The sequence below is a fragment of the Panthera leo genome, chromosome B2 (assembly GCF_018350215.1).
Source record: "Panthera leo isolate Ple1 chromosome B2, P.leo_Ple1_pat1.1, whole genome shotgun sequence".
Lineage (NCBI taxonomy): Eukaryota > Metazoa > Chordata > Mammalia > Carnivora > Felidae > Panthera > Panthera leo.
This window is the reverse complement of record NC_056683.1, coordinates 114,652,928-114,672,401: the sequence shown is the minus strand read 5'-3', so window position 1 is coordinate 114,672,401 and position 19,474 is coordinate 114,652,928. Positions and strand designations below refer to the sequence as shown.

At 34.7% G+C, this 19,474-nt stretch overlaps 1 protein-coding gene across 1 annotated transcript in view; it reads left to right on the top strand.

Annotated features, from left to right (window-relative positions):
- Nucleotides 1-19,474, top strand: part of THEMIS (thymocyte selection associated) — a 190,538-nt gene that overhangs the window by 37,146 nt on the left and 133,918 nt on the right. Inside the window, exon 3 of the mRNA XM_042939787.1 lies at nucleotides 10,043-10,201. Within this exon, the coding sequence (XP_042795721.1) occupies nucleotides 10,043-10,201 (159 nt within the window). The remainder of the gene's footprint in view (nucleotides 1-10,042; nucleotides 10,202-19,474) is intronic.

The following is a 19,474-nucleotide window of genomic DNA, read 5'->3' as shown; positions in this document are numbered from 1 at the left end:
GGTTCTGGGCCATGCTGTATTAGTTTGACCTCTGAGGGGGTTGCTAAACATTGAGTAATTAAGGTCAGTCATATGGGCACTCCACACCTATGTAACTCACCTCTAATGTAATCCCTGGACACCAAGGCTCAAGTGAACTTCCCTGGTTGACAATAATTTATATATGTTGTCATCCACCATTGCTGGTAGAATTACATTCTGTTCATATGACTTCAGTGGGAAAGGACAACTGGAACCTTGTCTCCTGCTGGTCTGTATCATTTCTTCATAATAAGCTATGAGTGTAAGTATAACAGCTCTTCTGAATTCTGTGAGTCCTTCTGGTAAATCATCAAACCTGAGGGTGGACATTCAGGCAGCTATTGAAGGAAGCCTTTAAAAGACAGAAGTGAGGAGCTGAGAAACTAAGCTTGTTTTTTCATGTTAATTTAGTGTTTATTAGAATGGTCGTTTGTCCCAGACCGTAGTCACAGATTCCTGGAGTTGATCATAGAGGACAATGGGAGGGCTACTTATGGCAGCCTCTGTGCCTCTCCCCTACTAATCTTCGAGATGACTCTCCATTGAGCTCACCTCTCTCCTTCCCAGCTGGCCTCCCAAAAGATACTCTGGGATTCCTCTATTCTCTTTACAAACTAACTTTGGAGTATAAATTCTATGACCTTCCTCTTTAGGACCTGGCTTTTACTTCTCTCAGTAAGAAACAGCTTTTATAAATCAAAAGCTTTGATTTACAAAACTAATTTTTTCCTGGCATGGCACAAAGAACAAATTTTGGGAGTAAAAAATACCATATTGGTTTTTTTCATCTTTGCAAATACAAAAAATACTAATTGTTTTGCAAGTGGACAGGCAATTCCTTTATGTCGTGCACTGAGTGCCCCCCACCCATCTACAATCTACTATATGATAATATTCCATTATTAGATTCTTACATTCATATAAAAAGATTTTGGCAGTTGTGAAAAAAAACAGTTTCCCCTTCTAATAAAGTCTATTTTTTCAGGATTATTATCTCCCCAAGAATTGACAAATTCTTTGAATCTCAGAACTAAATAATGACTAAAGCTCTCTCCTTGACTGGGAAAATAAACTTCATGTCTTGGCTTTAATGGTGGGAGAAATGCAGAAGAAGAATCCAGTTACTGATGACGTGTTATTTCCTTAAACTTACTACTTAGCCTTAGGACATTTTTACTTTATCTTCTATAAAAATTACTTTGACTCACTGGATGGCAGAGCCAAATATTGCTAGTGTGAAATGGCTGCCTTATTCCTCATTCAAAGATTTTTAGTTTCATGGCAAGAAACCTTTGAGGGGCGCCCAGGTGGCTTAGTTGGTTAAATGTCCACCTAGATTTCGGCTCAGGTCATGATCTCTCAGTTCATGAGTTCTAGCCCCGTGCTGGACTCTGCGCTGAGTTCAGAGCCTGCTTGGGATTCTCTTTCTCTCTGCCCCTCCCCCACTCATGCTCGCCCATGCCCTCTCTCTCTCGCAATAAATAAACTTAAAAAGAAGAAGAAGTAGAAGTAGTAGTAGTAGTAGTAGTAGAAGGAGAAGAAGAAGGGAAAGAAGAAGAAGAAGAAAAAGAAGAAGAAAGCCCTCCTCAGTAGGCACTATTAACCCTCCCTGAAACACTCAAGGGCACACTTTTTGAGAAGCATGATACCATGTTATACAACTCAAAGAATGCCATTCACATTCATGTAAGTTGCACTATAAATAGTTTTATAATGGGGCAACCTATGCTGTAAGGAGTGGCCCTGAACATATTTCAGTTGTTTGACGGATTGATTTGTTAGAAAGGGTAACTGTGACAGCTATCTTCAAACATTTTAAGGCTGCCATCAAGAAGAATTAAATGGTTGTTTTCTGTATGATTCCAATGGCTAAAAATAGTTCTGTGTATATCCTATAGGAACACATATTGCACTTAATAAAATGTGGAGGTTCTTAACAGTGAGAATTGCTCAAAAGTGGAGTAATTTACTTTGAAATAATTGGAATCAATCACTGAAAGTGTTCAAATATAGTTTGGACAACTGCTTGGTAGATATGCTGTATAGAGACTCAGTCATTGTAGTAATGTAGGTAGGATTAGATGGTATTTAAGCTCCTGTTTGACACTGAAACCTAATGAGATCATTAGAATTAACAGCACTGTGCTTAGAGATGTAAATGAAATTGAAACTCATCCTATGGCTGCCATCCAGCTATATGAAGTTGTGATTGTTATCAAGTTAAGTGTTTTATGCCTCAATTCAGAGAGATGGCCTGGAAAAAAATGGTAGATTCTGGGAGTCTATATTCTTCTGACAGATTTCTTATAACTAAGCCTTTGGGAGTAAATTACCTCAATATGAGGATTAAAAATGTTTAAAAATATAATAAATAAATAAATAAATAAATAAATAAATAAATATCAGCCAGTGGGGCTTAAAACAGGATAAGTCATAGTGCAGGACTGGGCTGGAAATATTTCATACCTGGCATGCCACCTTCAGTTGATGGATGGTCACCTGGAACTTCATGTTGAAGTTGATTATTAGGCCTGGTTGGGATTCAGCTGGACATGTGCCATTGGGATTAGTGCTGGGAGAGGAAAATGGTAGAATATAGTCTAGATATTTGTCATCCCTCTCATGCAGAATACTTGGCACTCTAGTTAGAACTCATGGAATTCATCTCCTAGGGGACTTCACCTGCTCATGGCTTTGGATTTTAGCTGTGTAGGTCCAAAAACTCAAAGAATCCAGGGTCAATTAGGTTCAAGCATTGCCTTGTACAATCAGAGGAGTATAATGTACAAATTAGAATGCCAATGTAATAATTTTCAATTAGAACTATTACTGTCAAGTTGATTAAAATTCCTGTGTTTTTTAGCCAGGGCACTCAGGCTGCTGGTGACATTGAGATAGATGAGTTAATAATACCAGCTAAGACTTAGTGTATTCGTTTAAAACTTTCCTTTTCCCAGTGTGTTCAGATTTCACTCTAACTTTCTAACTTCCTGAGACTATATCCTGGTTCCCTTCATTGACTTTGGTCATACATGTGTACTTAATGGTTTAGAATCAACTGGCTGTGGTGAAGGACCAATTTCTCTTGTTTTCCCAGTCCATTATGGGCTGGTACTTATTACAATAAAATGCAATATAAATGAATTATTATAAAATAAAATTAAAAAACAAAGACATACAAAATACAGGCATATCTTTTATATTTAATTCGGTGAGCACAAAATAGCTTCAAAATTCTTACAAAAGTTTCTAAAACTTTATTCTCAATTTCTCAACCATATTTCATAAGCAGAATACTTAATGAAGTGTTCAATGCTAATGAACTTAAGGAAAATTTATAATACAGTAGAGCTTAATTTTTATGCATTGAATGAACACATTACAGTGCATTGGAGCCCATGTATAATCTATTCAATCAGCATATTTATATTCATTCAATGAGATGAAGAGAACAGGTTTATTATTTTAAATGGCTTAGAAGTCTATAGTACCTTTATTTAGTATTTAGGGTATAAAACATAAGCAATTATATTAAAGCATGTAAAATGTACTTGAAACCAAGGTTTTCCTACAATAATAAACCAATTTCCAGTGCAACATTGTTCATATGAAAAATTATAATACTATTTATGATATTATTTTGAGGGTTAAAACTTGGGTAAAATGTGGGGAATATTTGATCAGTAGTAGTGTCAGAAGATATAGAACCACTGACTTGTTTCATCATTGTAGGAAAATGTTTCATAGATGTGTAGGAGAGATGGATATTCATTTCATACATACACATCCCAAATCCTTTTGCTCTGATAATTGTTAACACAAAGAACCACAATGATGACTTAATACCAATTTGCAAACTCATTATAGATTTATTGAACCCATTTAATTGATTCTGCCATGAAACAAACATCAAGTTTTTAGCTAACATAGAAAACTATGAATTTTTGTTCTTTAGCCACTAAAACTTAGTTATTTAAATGTTACACACATCACATAGAGTGGTTAAAAAGTGGGCATTTTCTGGTTTCTGGCCTCACTACTATTTTAATCTGCTATATTGGTTCTCAAACTTCAACCTTTCCAACCTATTGTGGCCTTCATTGCTTTTCTGTGTTAATACTTTTTCTTTCAGCCAAATTTTTAAGTTCTAGTTTGTTAACATATAGTGCAATATTGGTTTCGGGAGTAGCATTTAGTAATTCATCACTTACTTATAACACCCAGTGCTTATCATAACAACTGCCCTCCATAATACCCATCACCCATTTAGCCCATATCCCACCCACCTCCCTCCATCAACCTTCAGTTTATTCTATATCATTAAAAGCCTCTTATGTTTTTTTCTCTCTCTCTTTTTTTTGTTCCCATATGTTCATCTGTTTTGTTTCCTAAATTACACATATGAGTGAAATCATACGGTATTTGTCATTCTCCAGCTGACTTATTTCACTTAGCATAATACACTTTAGCTCCATACACACTGTTGCAAATGGCAAGATTTCATTCTTTTTGATGGCTGGGTAATATTCCATTTTTATGTATACCCCATCTTCTTTATCCATTCATCAATCAATGGACACTTGGGCTCCTTCTGTAGTTTGGCTCCCTGTTTATACTTCTAGAGGCTCACCAACATTCACTACAGTTTCTAGCATAGTCCTGTCATTAACCTTGAACTTCCTGGATAACACTTACATGCCCATCTCACAAGAAGAACCCCATGTTTATAGAGATGAGACGTTATACCTTAATTTTTCTTAGTGTGGCCATCATTTTTCTTACTACCTGATGCCAAAGTTTTGCCCTCTTTATGTCGATATTTTGGCAGTAGGGTAAGAGAGTCTGTATGACCTTTCGAGATCATTTCCTATCAGTGTTCAAATTTGTATACATTTCTGTGGTATATCCAGTATCAGCTGGTAGTATCCAACCCCAGTAAAGCTGCAAGCTTGTTGTTTCATGCCTACTTATTTCCACACTGCGTTCCAATATGATGTTCATCTATCTATTTTTAGGCATATTCTTCATATAGTGGGAATAACTTTGTCTCTGCTTTACAGGGGATGGAGATGGTCTTTTTACGGACGACTGGCCATGTAAATGTCTGTTACAGCCATAGGCCACTTCAAGCTTTATGCCTGTGGTACACTATCTAGAGTTTCATTTAGAAAATTGAATTTATTACTACAATGAATGCCTTAACCACCAAGTACGACATTGCTAATAAAATTTTTTTCATACTTACATGTTTCCTTTGTGGGAAAGCTTCTTCTTGGTAATTTGCACTATTCTTAAGCAAAGAAAAAATATTCACACCTGTTTATGAGGAGTAAAAACACATCTTCACTGGCAATCCCAATCTGACAAGGCTCTATATACACTGTCATACAATACCAATCAAACTTTGCAGATGTAATTTTTTAACTCTACACCTGTCTCAGATTGTTTCATGAGCACCACCCTCAGGTTGAGCAATATAAAGATGGTAAACTTAATGGTAAAATAGGAAACTTAATGAGTAAGAGATTCATATTGTAGAATTACCCATCTATGCCTTGTCTGGTTAATCTCACATATGCTTGTACATTTGATATTAAATATGTCAAATGATATGCTGGTTACTCATTCTTTCTACTATATTCACAATAATTTATTGTCATTTGACAGTAAAGCTAAGTTATATATAATTCAGTATTCACCAAGGATCTACTAAGTGTCAAAAACTGCGTTACTAGTTGTGTTTAATGTGAGGGTAGGTATAAATATAGTTAAGAGTTATCACTTCTCTAGGAACTCATGATAAATTCTAAAACATACATAATATCAGTGGGTAGAAGATAATATCCCAATAGCAGGCTGTGATAATAATCGCATAAGGGCTGTGATAATAATCACATAGGGGCTATAATGGAGATACATGCAAACTGCTTTAGAGCACAGAGGAGAGAATAATTCTCACCTAGGTGTAAGAATCAAGAAAGACTTTGAAGAAGATGATGAATAGGAGCTGAATCTTTAGGTTTTGTTGAATTTTGAAAGGCTGATGAGGTAAAGGGGTGAGTGAGTGACCTGGTAGGGCAGGGGAAGGAATTAGGGAATGGAGAGAATGGGTACCTCTTGAGTAAAGGGGAAATAGCCTCTAAATAATGTAAGTTTCCTTCTCCTGATTGCCACATGCTTTTAACTTTGTATACGAAATGGAAGAAAATCTATTGAACCAATTGTTTTGGCTGTTCCAATGTGATCATAGCATTGCTTATATGGATTGTCAAGTAAGGGATGAGCTCATAAAAGGATATTAATGTGTCGTTTTTATTGAGCAAAGTAGCATTACAGAGAAGGTGATTTCAAAGGCACATGGCTCTTTCATTACAGCCTTCAGGGGCAATGTTTGATCACTGAAAACAGGCTGCTTTGTTCCAGCTTCCTCTGATGTTTGGCATTATCCTGAATACATATGCTCTGACTTGGAAAGAATCAGTCTATAAAGATTTAATAGATTCGAGATTTGCATATTCAAAATATATGTCATGGTTAAAATGAAATGAAAACTATTTTAATATCTACATCTGTATTATACATAAACACATAGTTCAGGCATATCTCAGCAAATTTTTAAAAGGCAATTACGTATGTTATATGTGCTCATTCTGAGATTATGAAAGTTGGCTATTTTAAAAATTAACCATTTTACATTTTCACTGAGGAAAAATATATTTTAGGAGACATTATGTTGATGATAATAGAGTACGGGAACCCTTCAAGTTTCAGGGATTTGTGATTTGCCATACGTTCTTGCTACCTTTCATGGACATAACTTTTTAGTGTTTTGTGTCAGCAACCACTTTCTTTATTAAAAATGAATTAACGGCATTCTTGATTAGAGAAAATTGAAAGTCACAAATATTTAAAGGTAAATATAAAAGATTAGTGTTTGCATGAGGCTCTTTTCCTTGTATGACTGAAAGAAGTGACTTTTTTTTTTTTTTTTTTTTCAAAAGGAGAGCTTCTTGGAAAGAGACCTGAAGAGTCAAAACCTTTTTGTGTGGTGACTAATACTCTTAGAATTTTCTCCTCGTAGAATTCTCTGGCTTCTAGTCCTGTGAATTGATATATAATCTCGCATAAATTCATCTTTTAATTTTGAATTCCAGTGGAACCTTTGAGAAGGCAGTCTGATACACATTACATCTACAATTAGACACTCATCGCATCAATATTAAGCCTAACGGACTTCAGCTCATGTTCTATTTCATATGACAAAGAAAAATCTTACCATGTCACTTCCTGACTAAAAATCTTTCTTTTTCCCTGTCCCCATTTACAATGTCCTCCAGCTCAGTGTCACTGAATGCTTTTGTATGGCATGTCCTTCCCTTTCTGGTTAATTTGGAACAGTCTCAGAACAGAACTTTTTTTAGTTATACATTTGTGGCCTAGATCACAGCGTCCCAAACATTAATGTATTTATGTGTCATCTGGAGATCTTGTTAAAGATGCAGATTCTGATTCAGCAGTTCTGGGGTCAGGCCAAGAATCTAACAAGCTCCCAGGTGATACAGTAGACCGCACTTTGGATAGCAAGCCCCTAGATACATATGACCTCTCATCAAATTGATATCAGATCCTGGACCCAGATAACTGAAAATTAAGATTCTCTGACTTTGAGGTTGCATTAGACTTTGACTTCTTTGTTTATTGGTAATGTCATAAAGATGCTGCATGATCTGGACTTCCTTTTCTTTTCTAGTCTTCTTTCTTACCCTTCCTTACTTTAGATTTGAGACATTAACAAACTACTTACAATTTCCAGAATGTATCAAACTCTTTCACATCTCAGTGCCTTTTCAAATACTGTCTCTCCAACATCTTCTGTTGTTTCCTTTAAAGCTCAGCTTAGCTGTTGTCTCCTCCAGGAATCCTTCCCTAATCGCTTTACCTTGTAATTGCTTAATTAAATGCTTCCAATATTCTCCCACAATGTGCTGTATTTTCTATGTTATAACTTTCTGATAATATGTTGTAGTGTGTGCTTACTTGTCTGTTTGCTTCAAGGCAGTGCTTTTTGGGAGGAAGAGGTTATGCATTTTATCTCTGGTACCTACCACTAATCACAATGCCTGACACATAGTAGGTTTTCATTAAAGTTTACTGAATGAATGAGGAAGAGTGGTGGATGTGTTGTAGTTATGCAATAATATAATGCAACATTTTCTTTCATGAGGTTTGAATGGAGCGTAATACAAACTAAAGTCATAAAAAGGTAAGTACAGAATGAGATAATACTGAAGATATAAAATGTTAGTATATGATTAAGTGCCAAATGAGGATCATAAAAAATAGCTGTTCTGAGTTCATTGGAGGAAAATGTCACTATATATTTGGTATTATTTTTTTTTTAATATTCCAATTGTTCCGCAAAAGATTTGAGACAGCTAACAAACTATGTTTGGGAGTGAATGAACGTTGTGAACACATACATAGTAAGGGAATAGTATGAGAAAAAAGGGGAGTTATGAAAGTACATACTCAGGACTTGAGGAGCAGATATACTAGCATATTTGCAAAAATGGTCCTCATTAAATACTGAACAGTAAGGATGGCGTGCTGGACTTGCATTTCCACTTTCTACCTTGGAGGCTGACTTCTGTGGCGGTATCAGCAGCTTCCTTGTCCTCTGGCTTCTGGCTGACTTTGGCCAAAGAAGGGTACCCTGGCAGAGGATCAGACAGAGGGAGAAGAGTGAGGTCAGGATATTTACTTTCTTGCGTTGCCCAGAACTGTCTGTGCCTCTGTGTAAATTGCCCCTTTGTTAAAATCTCCTTAAATTATTCTAATTCGCGTGTGCCCCCCTGCTCCCTGTTGACATTCTGTTACAGTGGCAGAGTTGTTTAATGCTAGATTGGAAGCCACTCTTAATAACTTTTAGGATAACCAATGATGCTACAAAAATGTTTTCGGTGCCTGCTATATATCAGTAAGATTCTATGAGGAGGGGATTCAATAAAGAAGAATTCAGAAAGCAAACCAACCAACCTGAAATCTTGTACTCATATTGTTCACATTTTAGTATGGTAAAGAGGATATAAATCATATTGGAGGTAGGGAAAATTTGATATGTTTAAATCCCCACAGTTCTGTAATTTTTTTTACATCAGCCTTTCATTTACTGTTCAGGTGTAAAGTAATAATACCTCAGAGATGTAGTTTTCGAGTTGTTTCCCTTTTTACTTGGGGTAGATTATCCAGACATTTTTGCCTCTTCTCTTTCCTGTTGTTCATGTTCTGGTTATTTCACTGCTCACTTTCCTTCCATCAGGAGATAAAAGGAAAATAAATGGATGGAAAGCTTAACTTTAGTATCTATGATAAAAGGTTTATTAGGAAAGAGACTGAAATTCTGAACTACAGTGAAGCTTTTCAGTTTATCTGGGCTGGTCTGCCCCCTATTGCCATTAAGATATCAAGAGATGTTTCCAGCTTGTCAAAAATCAAGAGATTAGATGGACAAAAAATCTTATATTCACAAGGATGAAGAGAAACAGGTTTAATAAGTAGATAGGATGCTCTTAATATAAGGCCCTGTTGTGCAGACCTTCTATCTTTGGATCTTGGATTGTAATACAACCTTGTTTGTAATACATACTTAGATCATTGTTGACTCACAGGAGCTTAATTCTGTGACCCAGCAAAAATAGATCATAAATCCCAGCGAGGGAAGACATGTTTGTAGTTTGACCTTGGAATGATGAGCTAAAGGTGCTGAGGAAACCATAAATCTAATTTACAATAATAACAAAAATAAGGTTGTTTATACTTTGCCCAGTGCATGAAGTGAAAATCTAATATTTTTCTTGGTACATGCTGTACATTTTGCCAAGCTTGATTAAATTCCTATTTAGTAAGTAGGTAGCTAGGAGAGGAACTGAATAAAAACACTTTAGATGAGGCTTTAGACTCTTGCTATGTTCCTCCTTATTTCTTTTTTTTTAAAGCTGTTTCAACTCTTCCTTTTTTCTAGGTTCCATTTATGAAATGTTTGGAAATGAATGCTGTTTATCAACAGGAGAAGTAATTAAAATTATTGGTCTCAAAATTAAGAAGATCATAGCTGAAATTTGTGAGCACATTGAGGGTTGTGAATGTCCACAACCATTTGAGCTGCCTATGAATTTTCCAGGTACAGTAAATTGCAATGATTTCATATTTGTAAAACTATTGTTAATAGATATATACATCTATACAGTTGAAAACAATACAAAGTGGTAGCTTTGTTTTTTCCACTCTAGGGAAGTGGGTGAAAAAATTAGAATTTTTTTTTTCCATACAGTGTTATATGAGTTTCAGATGTACAATATAGTGACTCAGCAGTTCCATACATTACTCAGGGCTCATCTTGATAAGTGTGCTCTTAATCCCCTTCTGTTTAATCCAGTCTCCCACCCACCTCCTCTATGGTAATCATTGGTTTTTCTCTGTAGTAAGAGTCTTTTTTTTTTTTTTTTTAATTTGTGTCTTTTTTCTTTGTTTCATTTGTTTTGTTTTTGAAATTCCACGTATGAGTGAAGTCATGGTATTTGTCTTTCTTTGACTTATTTCACTTAGCATTATACTCTCTAGATCCATCCATGTTGTTGCAAATGGTAAGATTCCATCCTTTATTAGGGCTGAAAATATTCAGCCGTAATATTATTCCATTATTCCAATATTCATAATAATGAATAATATTCTGTTATATATGTAACTTACTCTAGATATATTTTATATTCCCATAATATCTTGGTCACCAATAACATGTACCTTATTGGATAGTCACTGATGATTTTCTTAAATTTTTTTTTTTCATTATTTTAGAGAAAGAGAGAGGAAGGGGCGAGGGAGAGAGAGAGAGAATCTTAAGCAGGCTCCATGCTTAGCATGGAGCTCGACTTGGGGCTCAGTCCTACATCCCTGGTATCATGATCTGAGCTGAAATCAAGAGTTGGACGCACAACCAGCTAAGCCACCCAGGTGCCCCTGTTGATGATTTTCTTATTTGCCTTATTCTCTAGACCAGGGGTTGGCAAAAGTTTTTTTTTTTTTTATAAGAAAACAGATAGTAAATATTTTAGACTTTGCCACCAGATGGTCTCCCTCACAACTATTGCACTCTGATCCTGTAACATGAAAGAAGCTATAGGTGGTACATAAACCAATGGACATGCTGTGGTTCAATAAGAAATAAATTTTAAAAACAGATGTCCAGCAGAGTTTGGCCTGTGAACTGTAGTTTGCTGAACTCTCCTCTAGACTAAAACTTCTGGACAGATAAAATATCACATATATGACTTTGTATATCTAGTACCAAGCACATTTCCAGTAGTTGTTTATTGAATGCATGAATGAATGAATAAATGATGAGCTGAGGAGAGAAATCTAGTAAACATTTACAATATGATGTGATTCATGGTGTGATTGAAATATGCCTGGATTCCATGAGAGTCTTGATAAGGAACATCTAGCTCCTGTTGGCCATGTTTCAACATGGATTTTGAAGTCATTATATCTGAATTCTAGTTCTGCTACTTGTTAGCTGTATAACCTTGCCAAGTTATTTACTCTCCTCTCATGAAAAATGGGAATAATAATTCTATCTCCTAGTGTTTGAGGGAAGATTAAATTTTGAAATATATTTGAAGTGCTTAGAATGATACTTGTCATATAGCAAGGGCTATAAAAATGTGTCAGCTTTTATTACCATTATTATTACTATCATCAGTGGAGTGAAGTTTTTCAGAGCATTTGAAAGAATATTATACTTGGGCTCTGATTTGAAAACTGAAAATAATCAGTCATATGAGGAGAAGATTCTTCCACGTTCTCCAGTATCTTCTTCCTTTCAACTGAAATCTTACCCATCGTTCAGTTCTATTTACTCCTTCCTACCCCCATCCTTTATAACAATGGTCCTCTAACTTGGCTGCACATTGCAATCACCTAGGGAGATTTAAAATATTCTGATGCTTAGGCCACTTCCCTGATAGTCTGTAGTGAAGTCTGGTTACCAGAGTTTCCTAAAGCTACCAGGGTGATAATAATGAGCAGTTAAGGTTGCCAACCATTGCTTTATAAGAAGTTTTTCCTAAGTATTCTAATTGGATGTAATAATTTCCTTTTTGAATCACTTTACTCTTTTATGCCTTAATCATTGCATTTATCACATTTTGAATGTAATTGAAATTATTTGTGTGCTTGTCTTATGAGAACCAACTGCTTCGTAGATTACAACATTGCTGACAACAGAATCTGAATCTCTTTATTGGTATAATCCCCACAGTGTTTAGGAGAAGATGTATATAATAAATATTTAGTAAGTTATAATGACTTTCTAGTAGAAAGATTGTTTCTTATTAGAGTAGTGAAAACACCTAATTTTTGGGAATATATATATTTTATATATTATTTATTATAGTTAAATGTAATATTTATGATAGGTAATTAGTTTACATGATTATATTAATTGGCAAATCCAATATCTACAGAGCTGATTTCCCACAAAATCACTTACCTTTTGATTAAGAGTTTAATTTGGGGAGTTGCTATTTAGAATATCTTTTTGAGTTTTCAATTTATATGATAGGCTTGCATCAACTGAGCAACAATTAAAAATATTTACCTACAGGGGCGCAGGGGTAGCTCAGTCAGTTAAGCATCAGACTTCAGCTCAGGTCATGATCTCATGGTTCATGGGTTCAAGCCCCACGTTGTGCCCATGTACTAACAGCTCGGAGCCTGCAACCTGCTTCAAATTCTGTTTCTCCCTCTCTTTTGCCCCTCCCCCACTCACTCTCTGTCTGTCTCTCTCAAAAATAAATGTTAAAATTCTTTTTTAAGTTTCTAAAAAATATTTATTTAAAAAACTAGCTTTAATGTAACAATCAGGGCTAAAATGGAAAGGTAAAGTGATTGGTGATGATATACTTTCTTTTAAAGAGGACTCCTAGCTGATGATACTCCTACACAGATATAGGAGTATTTTTGGTACATCAGCTCTAGGGAGAAAGAGAAATTAAGGCCACTAATATTTTTTAAATTAATTTCAATAGAAACATCTCTTTGTTTGTACTCTATTTAAAACTCAATTTAAACTCTCAGAAATTAAACTCAGAAAATATTTTAATATATATTTTAAACATCCTTTCTTATTTGGCAATTTCCTAAATTTCCTTTTGTTATTGTTTTCTAATTGCATTCTATTGTGGTCAGAAGACATACTTTCTGTGGTTTCAATCCTCTTAAATTTTTTGAGGCTTGTTTTATGGCTTAACACATGGCCTACCCTGGAGAAGGTTACATGTGCACTTGAGAAGAAGGAGTATTTTGCTGTTCAGTGGAGTGCTCTACAGATGACTGTTGGTTTGTAGTGCTGTTCAAGTCTTCTATTTCCTTAAGAATCTTCTGCCTAGATGTTTCTATTATTGAAAGTTCCAACTACTCTTGAAGTTTTCAACTATTACTGTCAACTTTTGCTTCATGTATTCTTGGGCTATGATGTTAGGTGTATATGTGCTTATAATTGTTATTCTTCTTGATGAAATGACACTTTTATTATTATATAGTATTCTTCTTTGTCTCTAGTAAAATTTTTGTTCCAAAGTTTGTTTTTATCTGATTTTAATGTGGTTACTACAGTTCTCTTTTGGTTACTATTTACATGATCTATATTATATTCTTTAACTTTCAGACCATTTGTGTCTCTGAATTTAAAGTATGTTTCTTATGGGCAGCAAACAGTTAGATGATGTTTTTAATCTGTTCTGCCAATCTCTGCCTTTTAATTGGAATGTTAAATCCATTTATACTTAATGTAATTACTGATAAAGTAGGACTTACGTCTACCATTTTGCTATTTGTTTTCCATATGTCTGAGGCTTTTTGTGTTTTTTGTTAAATAGATGTTTTCTAATGTACCTTTTTTTAAAGATTTTAGTTTTTTAAGTCACCTCTACACTTAATGTGGGGCTTGAACCCACAACCCTGAGATCAAGAATCACACTCTCTAGCAACTAAGCCAAACAGGCACCCCTCTAGTGCACCATTTTATATCCCCCACCCCTTTTTTTTAAATTAAAACTCTATTTTATACAGGAGTTTTAGGTTCATAGCAAAACTGAGCAGAAGGTACAGAGATTTTTCATATGATAGCTGCCTCCAAATAGGCATGGCTTCCCCAATATCAAAATACCATAAAATATTTTTGTGGTTTATAGCTCATTTCTTTTTAATGCTGAATATTTCATTGTCTAGATGTGCCACAATTTATTTAGCTATTTACCTACTGAAGAACAACTTGGTTGTTTTTAGTTTTGGCAATTATAAATAAGGCTGCTATAACATTCATGCGGAGGTGATTGCATGGATAAGTTTTCAGCTTGTTTGGTTAAGTACCTAGAAACATAATTGCTGGACCATATGGTAAGAATATATTTAGTTTAAAAAAAACCCTGCTAACTGTCTTCTGAAATGGCTATACCATCTTGCATTTCCACCAGCAGTGAACAGGAGTTTCTGGTGTTGCACATCCTCATCAGTATTTTGTGTGGTCAATGTTTTGAATTTTGGCTATTCTGGTGTGTGTGTGTGTGTGTGTGTGTGTGTGTGTGTGTGTGTATACCTTTGATATCTCATCATTGTTTTAATTCTCAATTCCTTAATGACATATGATGTGGAGCATCTTTTCACATGCTTATTTGCCATCTGTATATATTCTTGTGTGAAATGTCTGTTCAGAGTTTTGCCCACTTTTTAAATCAGGTTTTTTGTTTCCTTATTGTTGAGTTTTCAGAGTTTTTGGATACAAGTCCTTTTTCAGATATTTTCTTCCATTTTGTGGCTTGTCTTCTCATTCTTTTGGCAGCATCAATTACAGAGAAGAACTGTTTTTTTTAAAAAAACAGGAGCCTGGCTTGCTAGTTATTTCTTTGCTACATTGTCTTTGGTGTCATAACTAAAAAGTCATCATCAAATTCAAGGTCACCTAGATTTTCTCAAAGTTTTGTTTTTTTTAAAAAATTTTTCAAAGTTCATTTATTTTGAGAGAGAGAGAGAGGTACAGAGAGAGAGAGAGCAGAGGAAGGGCAGAGAGACAGTGAGAGGGAGAGAATCCCAAGCAGGTTCCACACTGTCAGTACAGAGCCTGATGCTGGGCTCATACCCATGAACCATGAGATCATGACCTGAGCTGATATCAAGAGTCAAATGCTTAACCAATTGATCCACCCAGGTGCCCTGATTTCCTCAAAGTTTTATAGATTTGCATTTTACATTTAGGTTTATGATCCATGTTGAATTTTTTTGTGTGTGAACAGTGTAAGATCTGTGTCCAGATTTTTTTTTTCATTTGGATGTCCAGTTGTTCCAGCACCATTTAATGAAACACATTTCTTTACTGCATTGTACTGCTTTTACTCCTTTGTCAAGCATTGTTTGAGTGTATTTATTTTATTTTACTTATTTAATTTAATTTTATATTTATTGTTTAATGTTTATTTATTTTTGAGAGAGAGAGAGAGAATGAGCAGGAGAGGGGCAGGGAGAAATAGGGAGACAGAGAAAATCAAGCAGGCTCTGTGTTGACAGCACAGACACAGGGCTCAAACTCACAAACTGTGAGATCATGACCTGAACTGGAGTCAATAGACAGATGCTTAACCAACTGAGCCACCCTGAGGCCCCTAACTGTTTTTATTTTAAAATCCACTTGTTCATTACTAGTATATAAGAAAGTAATTGGTTTTTGCATATTAACTTGTTATCCTACAATCTTGCTACACTCAGTTATTAATTTGGTCTATTCTTTCAGATTTTATATATAGACAATCACATTATCTGTGAACATAGTTTTTTTTTGTTCTTCCCAATCAATAGACCTTTTATTTCCTTCCCTTGTCTTATTGCATTAGCTAGGACTTCTGGTACAATGTTGAAAAGGAGTGGAGAGAAGGGACATCCTAGCCTTGTTCCTGATCTTAGTGGGAAAGCTAGTTTCTTAAGTATTATGTTATCAGTAGGTTTGGGCTTTTTTTAGATTTTCTTTATTGAGTTGAGGGAGTTTTGCTCCATTTCTAATTTACTTAGAGTTTTTGTTGTTGTTGTTGTTTTTTCTTTTTACATTGAATGGATGTTGGCTTTTGTCACTTTCTTTTGGCATCTATTGATATGATCATATGATATTCTTCTTAGCCTAATAATGTAATGGATTACATTAATTGTCTCTCAGCTGTTGAACCATCTTTGCATAAAAGGATAAATCCCACTTGATTGTGGTGTATAATTCTTTTTATAAATTGTTGGGTTTGATTTTCTAATATTTTGTTGAAGATTTTGCATCTATATTTATGAGCAATATTGATATGTAGTTTTTTTCTTATATCTTCTCCCGGTTTTGATACTAGAGTAGTGCTGGTTTCTAAGAATGAAGTAGGGAGTATTCCCTTTACTTCTGTCTTCTAAAGATGTTGTAAAGAATTGTTATGACTTCTTTCTTTAAATGTTTGGTAGAATTCACCATTGAACCTGTTTAGTCCTGGTGCTTTCTGTTTGGGGAGGTTATTAATTATTGATTCACTTTCACTAATAGACATAGGCCATTTAAATTGTCTGTTTCTTCTTGTGTGAATTTTGGTAGATTGTGTCTTTCAAGGAATTGGTCCATTTCATGTAGGTTATCAAATTTGGGGCATGGAGTTGTTGATCATAATATTATTTTATTATCCTTTTAATGTCCATGATGTCTTCTCTTTTATTTCTGACTTTAGTAATTTGTATCTTTTCTTTCTTTCTTTTTTTAACCTGGCTAGAGACTTATCTATTTTATTGACATTTCCAAAGAAAAAGCTTGTATTTTTGTTGATTTTTTTCCTATTGATTTCTTCTTTTCCATCTTAATTGATTTTTCCTATAACTTTTATTATTTCTTTTCTCCTGCTTAATTGAGTTTAATTTGTTTTTCTTTCTTCCAGTTTTCTAAGGTGGAAGCTTAGAGACTGATTTTTAGATCTTTCCTCTTTTCTAGTATATTCATTTAATTCAGTCTCCTTCTAAGCAGTACTTTCACTTCATGTCACAGTTGATAAGTTGTTATTTTCATTTTTATTTAGTTAAAAATATTTTAAAATTTCTCTTGAGAATTGTTTTCTTTGACCCCAAGTGTTATTTTAAAAAAAAAAAAATTTTTAACGTTTATTTATTTTTGAGACAGAGAGAGACAGAGCATGAACAGGGGAGGGGCAGAGAGCGAGGGAGACACAGAATCTGAAACGGCTCCAGGCTCTGAGCTGTCAGCACAGAGCCCGACGTGGGGCTCGAACTCACGGACCCTGAGATCATGACCTGAGCCGAAGTTGGATGCTTAACAGACTGAGCCACCCAGGCACCCCCTGCCAAGTGTTATTTATTACAGGGGTGGGCGTAGTTATCTTTCTGTTATTGATTCTATTTTAATCCACTCTGGTTTCAGAGCATCTATTGTATGATTCTATTTTTAGAAATTTGTCAAGATGTTTTATTGCCCAGAATGTGGTCTATGTTTGTGAATGTTTCATGTGAGATGGAAAGGAATGTGTAATTTGCTGTTGGATAAGTGTCTATAGATGTCAGTTATATCCACTGATTGATGGTGCTGTTGAGCTCAACTATGTCCTTACTTTTTTCTACCTGTTGGATTTATCCATTTCTAATATAAGGGTGTTAAAGTTGCCAACTATGAATTAGATTAATCTATTTTTGCATGTAGTTCTCCTAGTTTTTGCTTCACATATTTTGACACTTTTTTGCACAGGCATATACACATTAAGGATTGTTATGGCTTCTTGGAGTAGTGACTTTTTATCATTATATAATGCCCCTCTTTATTCCTGATAACTTTTCTTGCTCTGAAGTCTGCTCTGTCTGAAATTAATATAGGTACTCCAGCTTTCTTTGGATTAGTGTTACCATGGTATATCTTTGTCTCTTTACTTTAATCTATATGTGTCTTTATATTTAAAATGGATTTCTTTTTTTTTTAATTTTTTTTTAATGTTTATTCATTTTTTGAGAGAGAGAGAGACAGAGCACGAGTTGGGGAAGAGCAGAGAGAGGGAGACACAGAATCTGAAGCAGGCTCCAGGCTCTGAGTTGTCAGCACAGAGTGCAATGCGGGGCTTGAACTCATGAACCATGAGATCATGACCTGGCTGAAATCAGACGCTCAACCGACTGAGCCACCCAGGTGCCCCTAAAATGGATTTCATATAGAAAATATATAGTTGGGTCTTGTCATTTGATTGACTCTGATAATCTCTGTCTCTTAGTTGATGTATTTAGACCATTGACATTAAAAATGATTATTGCTATCCAGGTGACCCTTGAACAATGTAGAGGTTAGGAGCAAAATTCCCCCACACAGCTGAAAATCTGCATATAACTTTTGGCTCCCCCAGAACTTAACTACTAATAGCCTACAGTTGGCTGGAACCCTTACCAAGAACATAGTTTATTAACACATATTTTGTAGGTTATATGTATTATATACTGTATTATTACAATAAAGTAAGCTAGACAAAATAAATTGCTATTAAGAAAATCACAAGGAAAATAATGTATATTTTAGTACTGTACTTAAAAAAAAATCTGTGTATAAATGGACCTGCACATTTCAAACCCATGTTGTTCAAGGGTCAACTATAGTTGCATTAATGTCTGCAGTATTTGTTACTGTTTTCTTTTTATTGCCTTTGTTCTTTTTTCCTATTTTTGTCTTCCATACATTCTCTTTTTGTGGTTTAATTGAGCATTTTGTATGATTCCATTTTCTCTCCTTTCTTAGCATATCCATTATACTTATTATACTTAAAACTTTTATTAGTGTTTGCTGTATGATTTGAAATATAAATTTACAACTAATCCAAGTCTACTTTCAAATAACACCATATTCCTTCACATGTATTATAAATACTTTGTCATAACAAAATATTCCTAATTCATTCCTCTTGTCCCTTGTATCATTGCTGTGATTCATTTCACTTATACATAAGCATACATAAGCATATACTTATACCTAAGCATACATAATTAAATACATTGCTGATATTATTATTATAAGCTTTTTATCTGTTAGATCAATTAATAATGAGAAAATAAAAGTTTTTATTTTACCCTCACTTATTCCTTCTCTGATATTCTTCTTTTCTTTATGTAGATCCAAGTTTCTGACCTGTATAATTTTTCTTTTCTCTGAAGAACTTCTTTTTACATTTCTTGCAAAGCAGGTCTACTGGCAACAAATTCCCAGTTGTCATTTGTCTGAGAAAGTCCTTAATTCTCCTTCACATTTGAAGGATAATTTGTCAGGGTACAGAATTCTAGGTTGATTTTTTCTTTCTTAGCACTTTAAATATTTCACTCTACTCTTGTGCTTGCATGATGTCTGAGT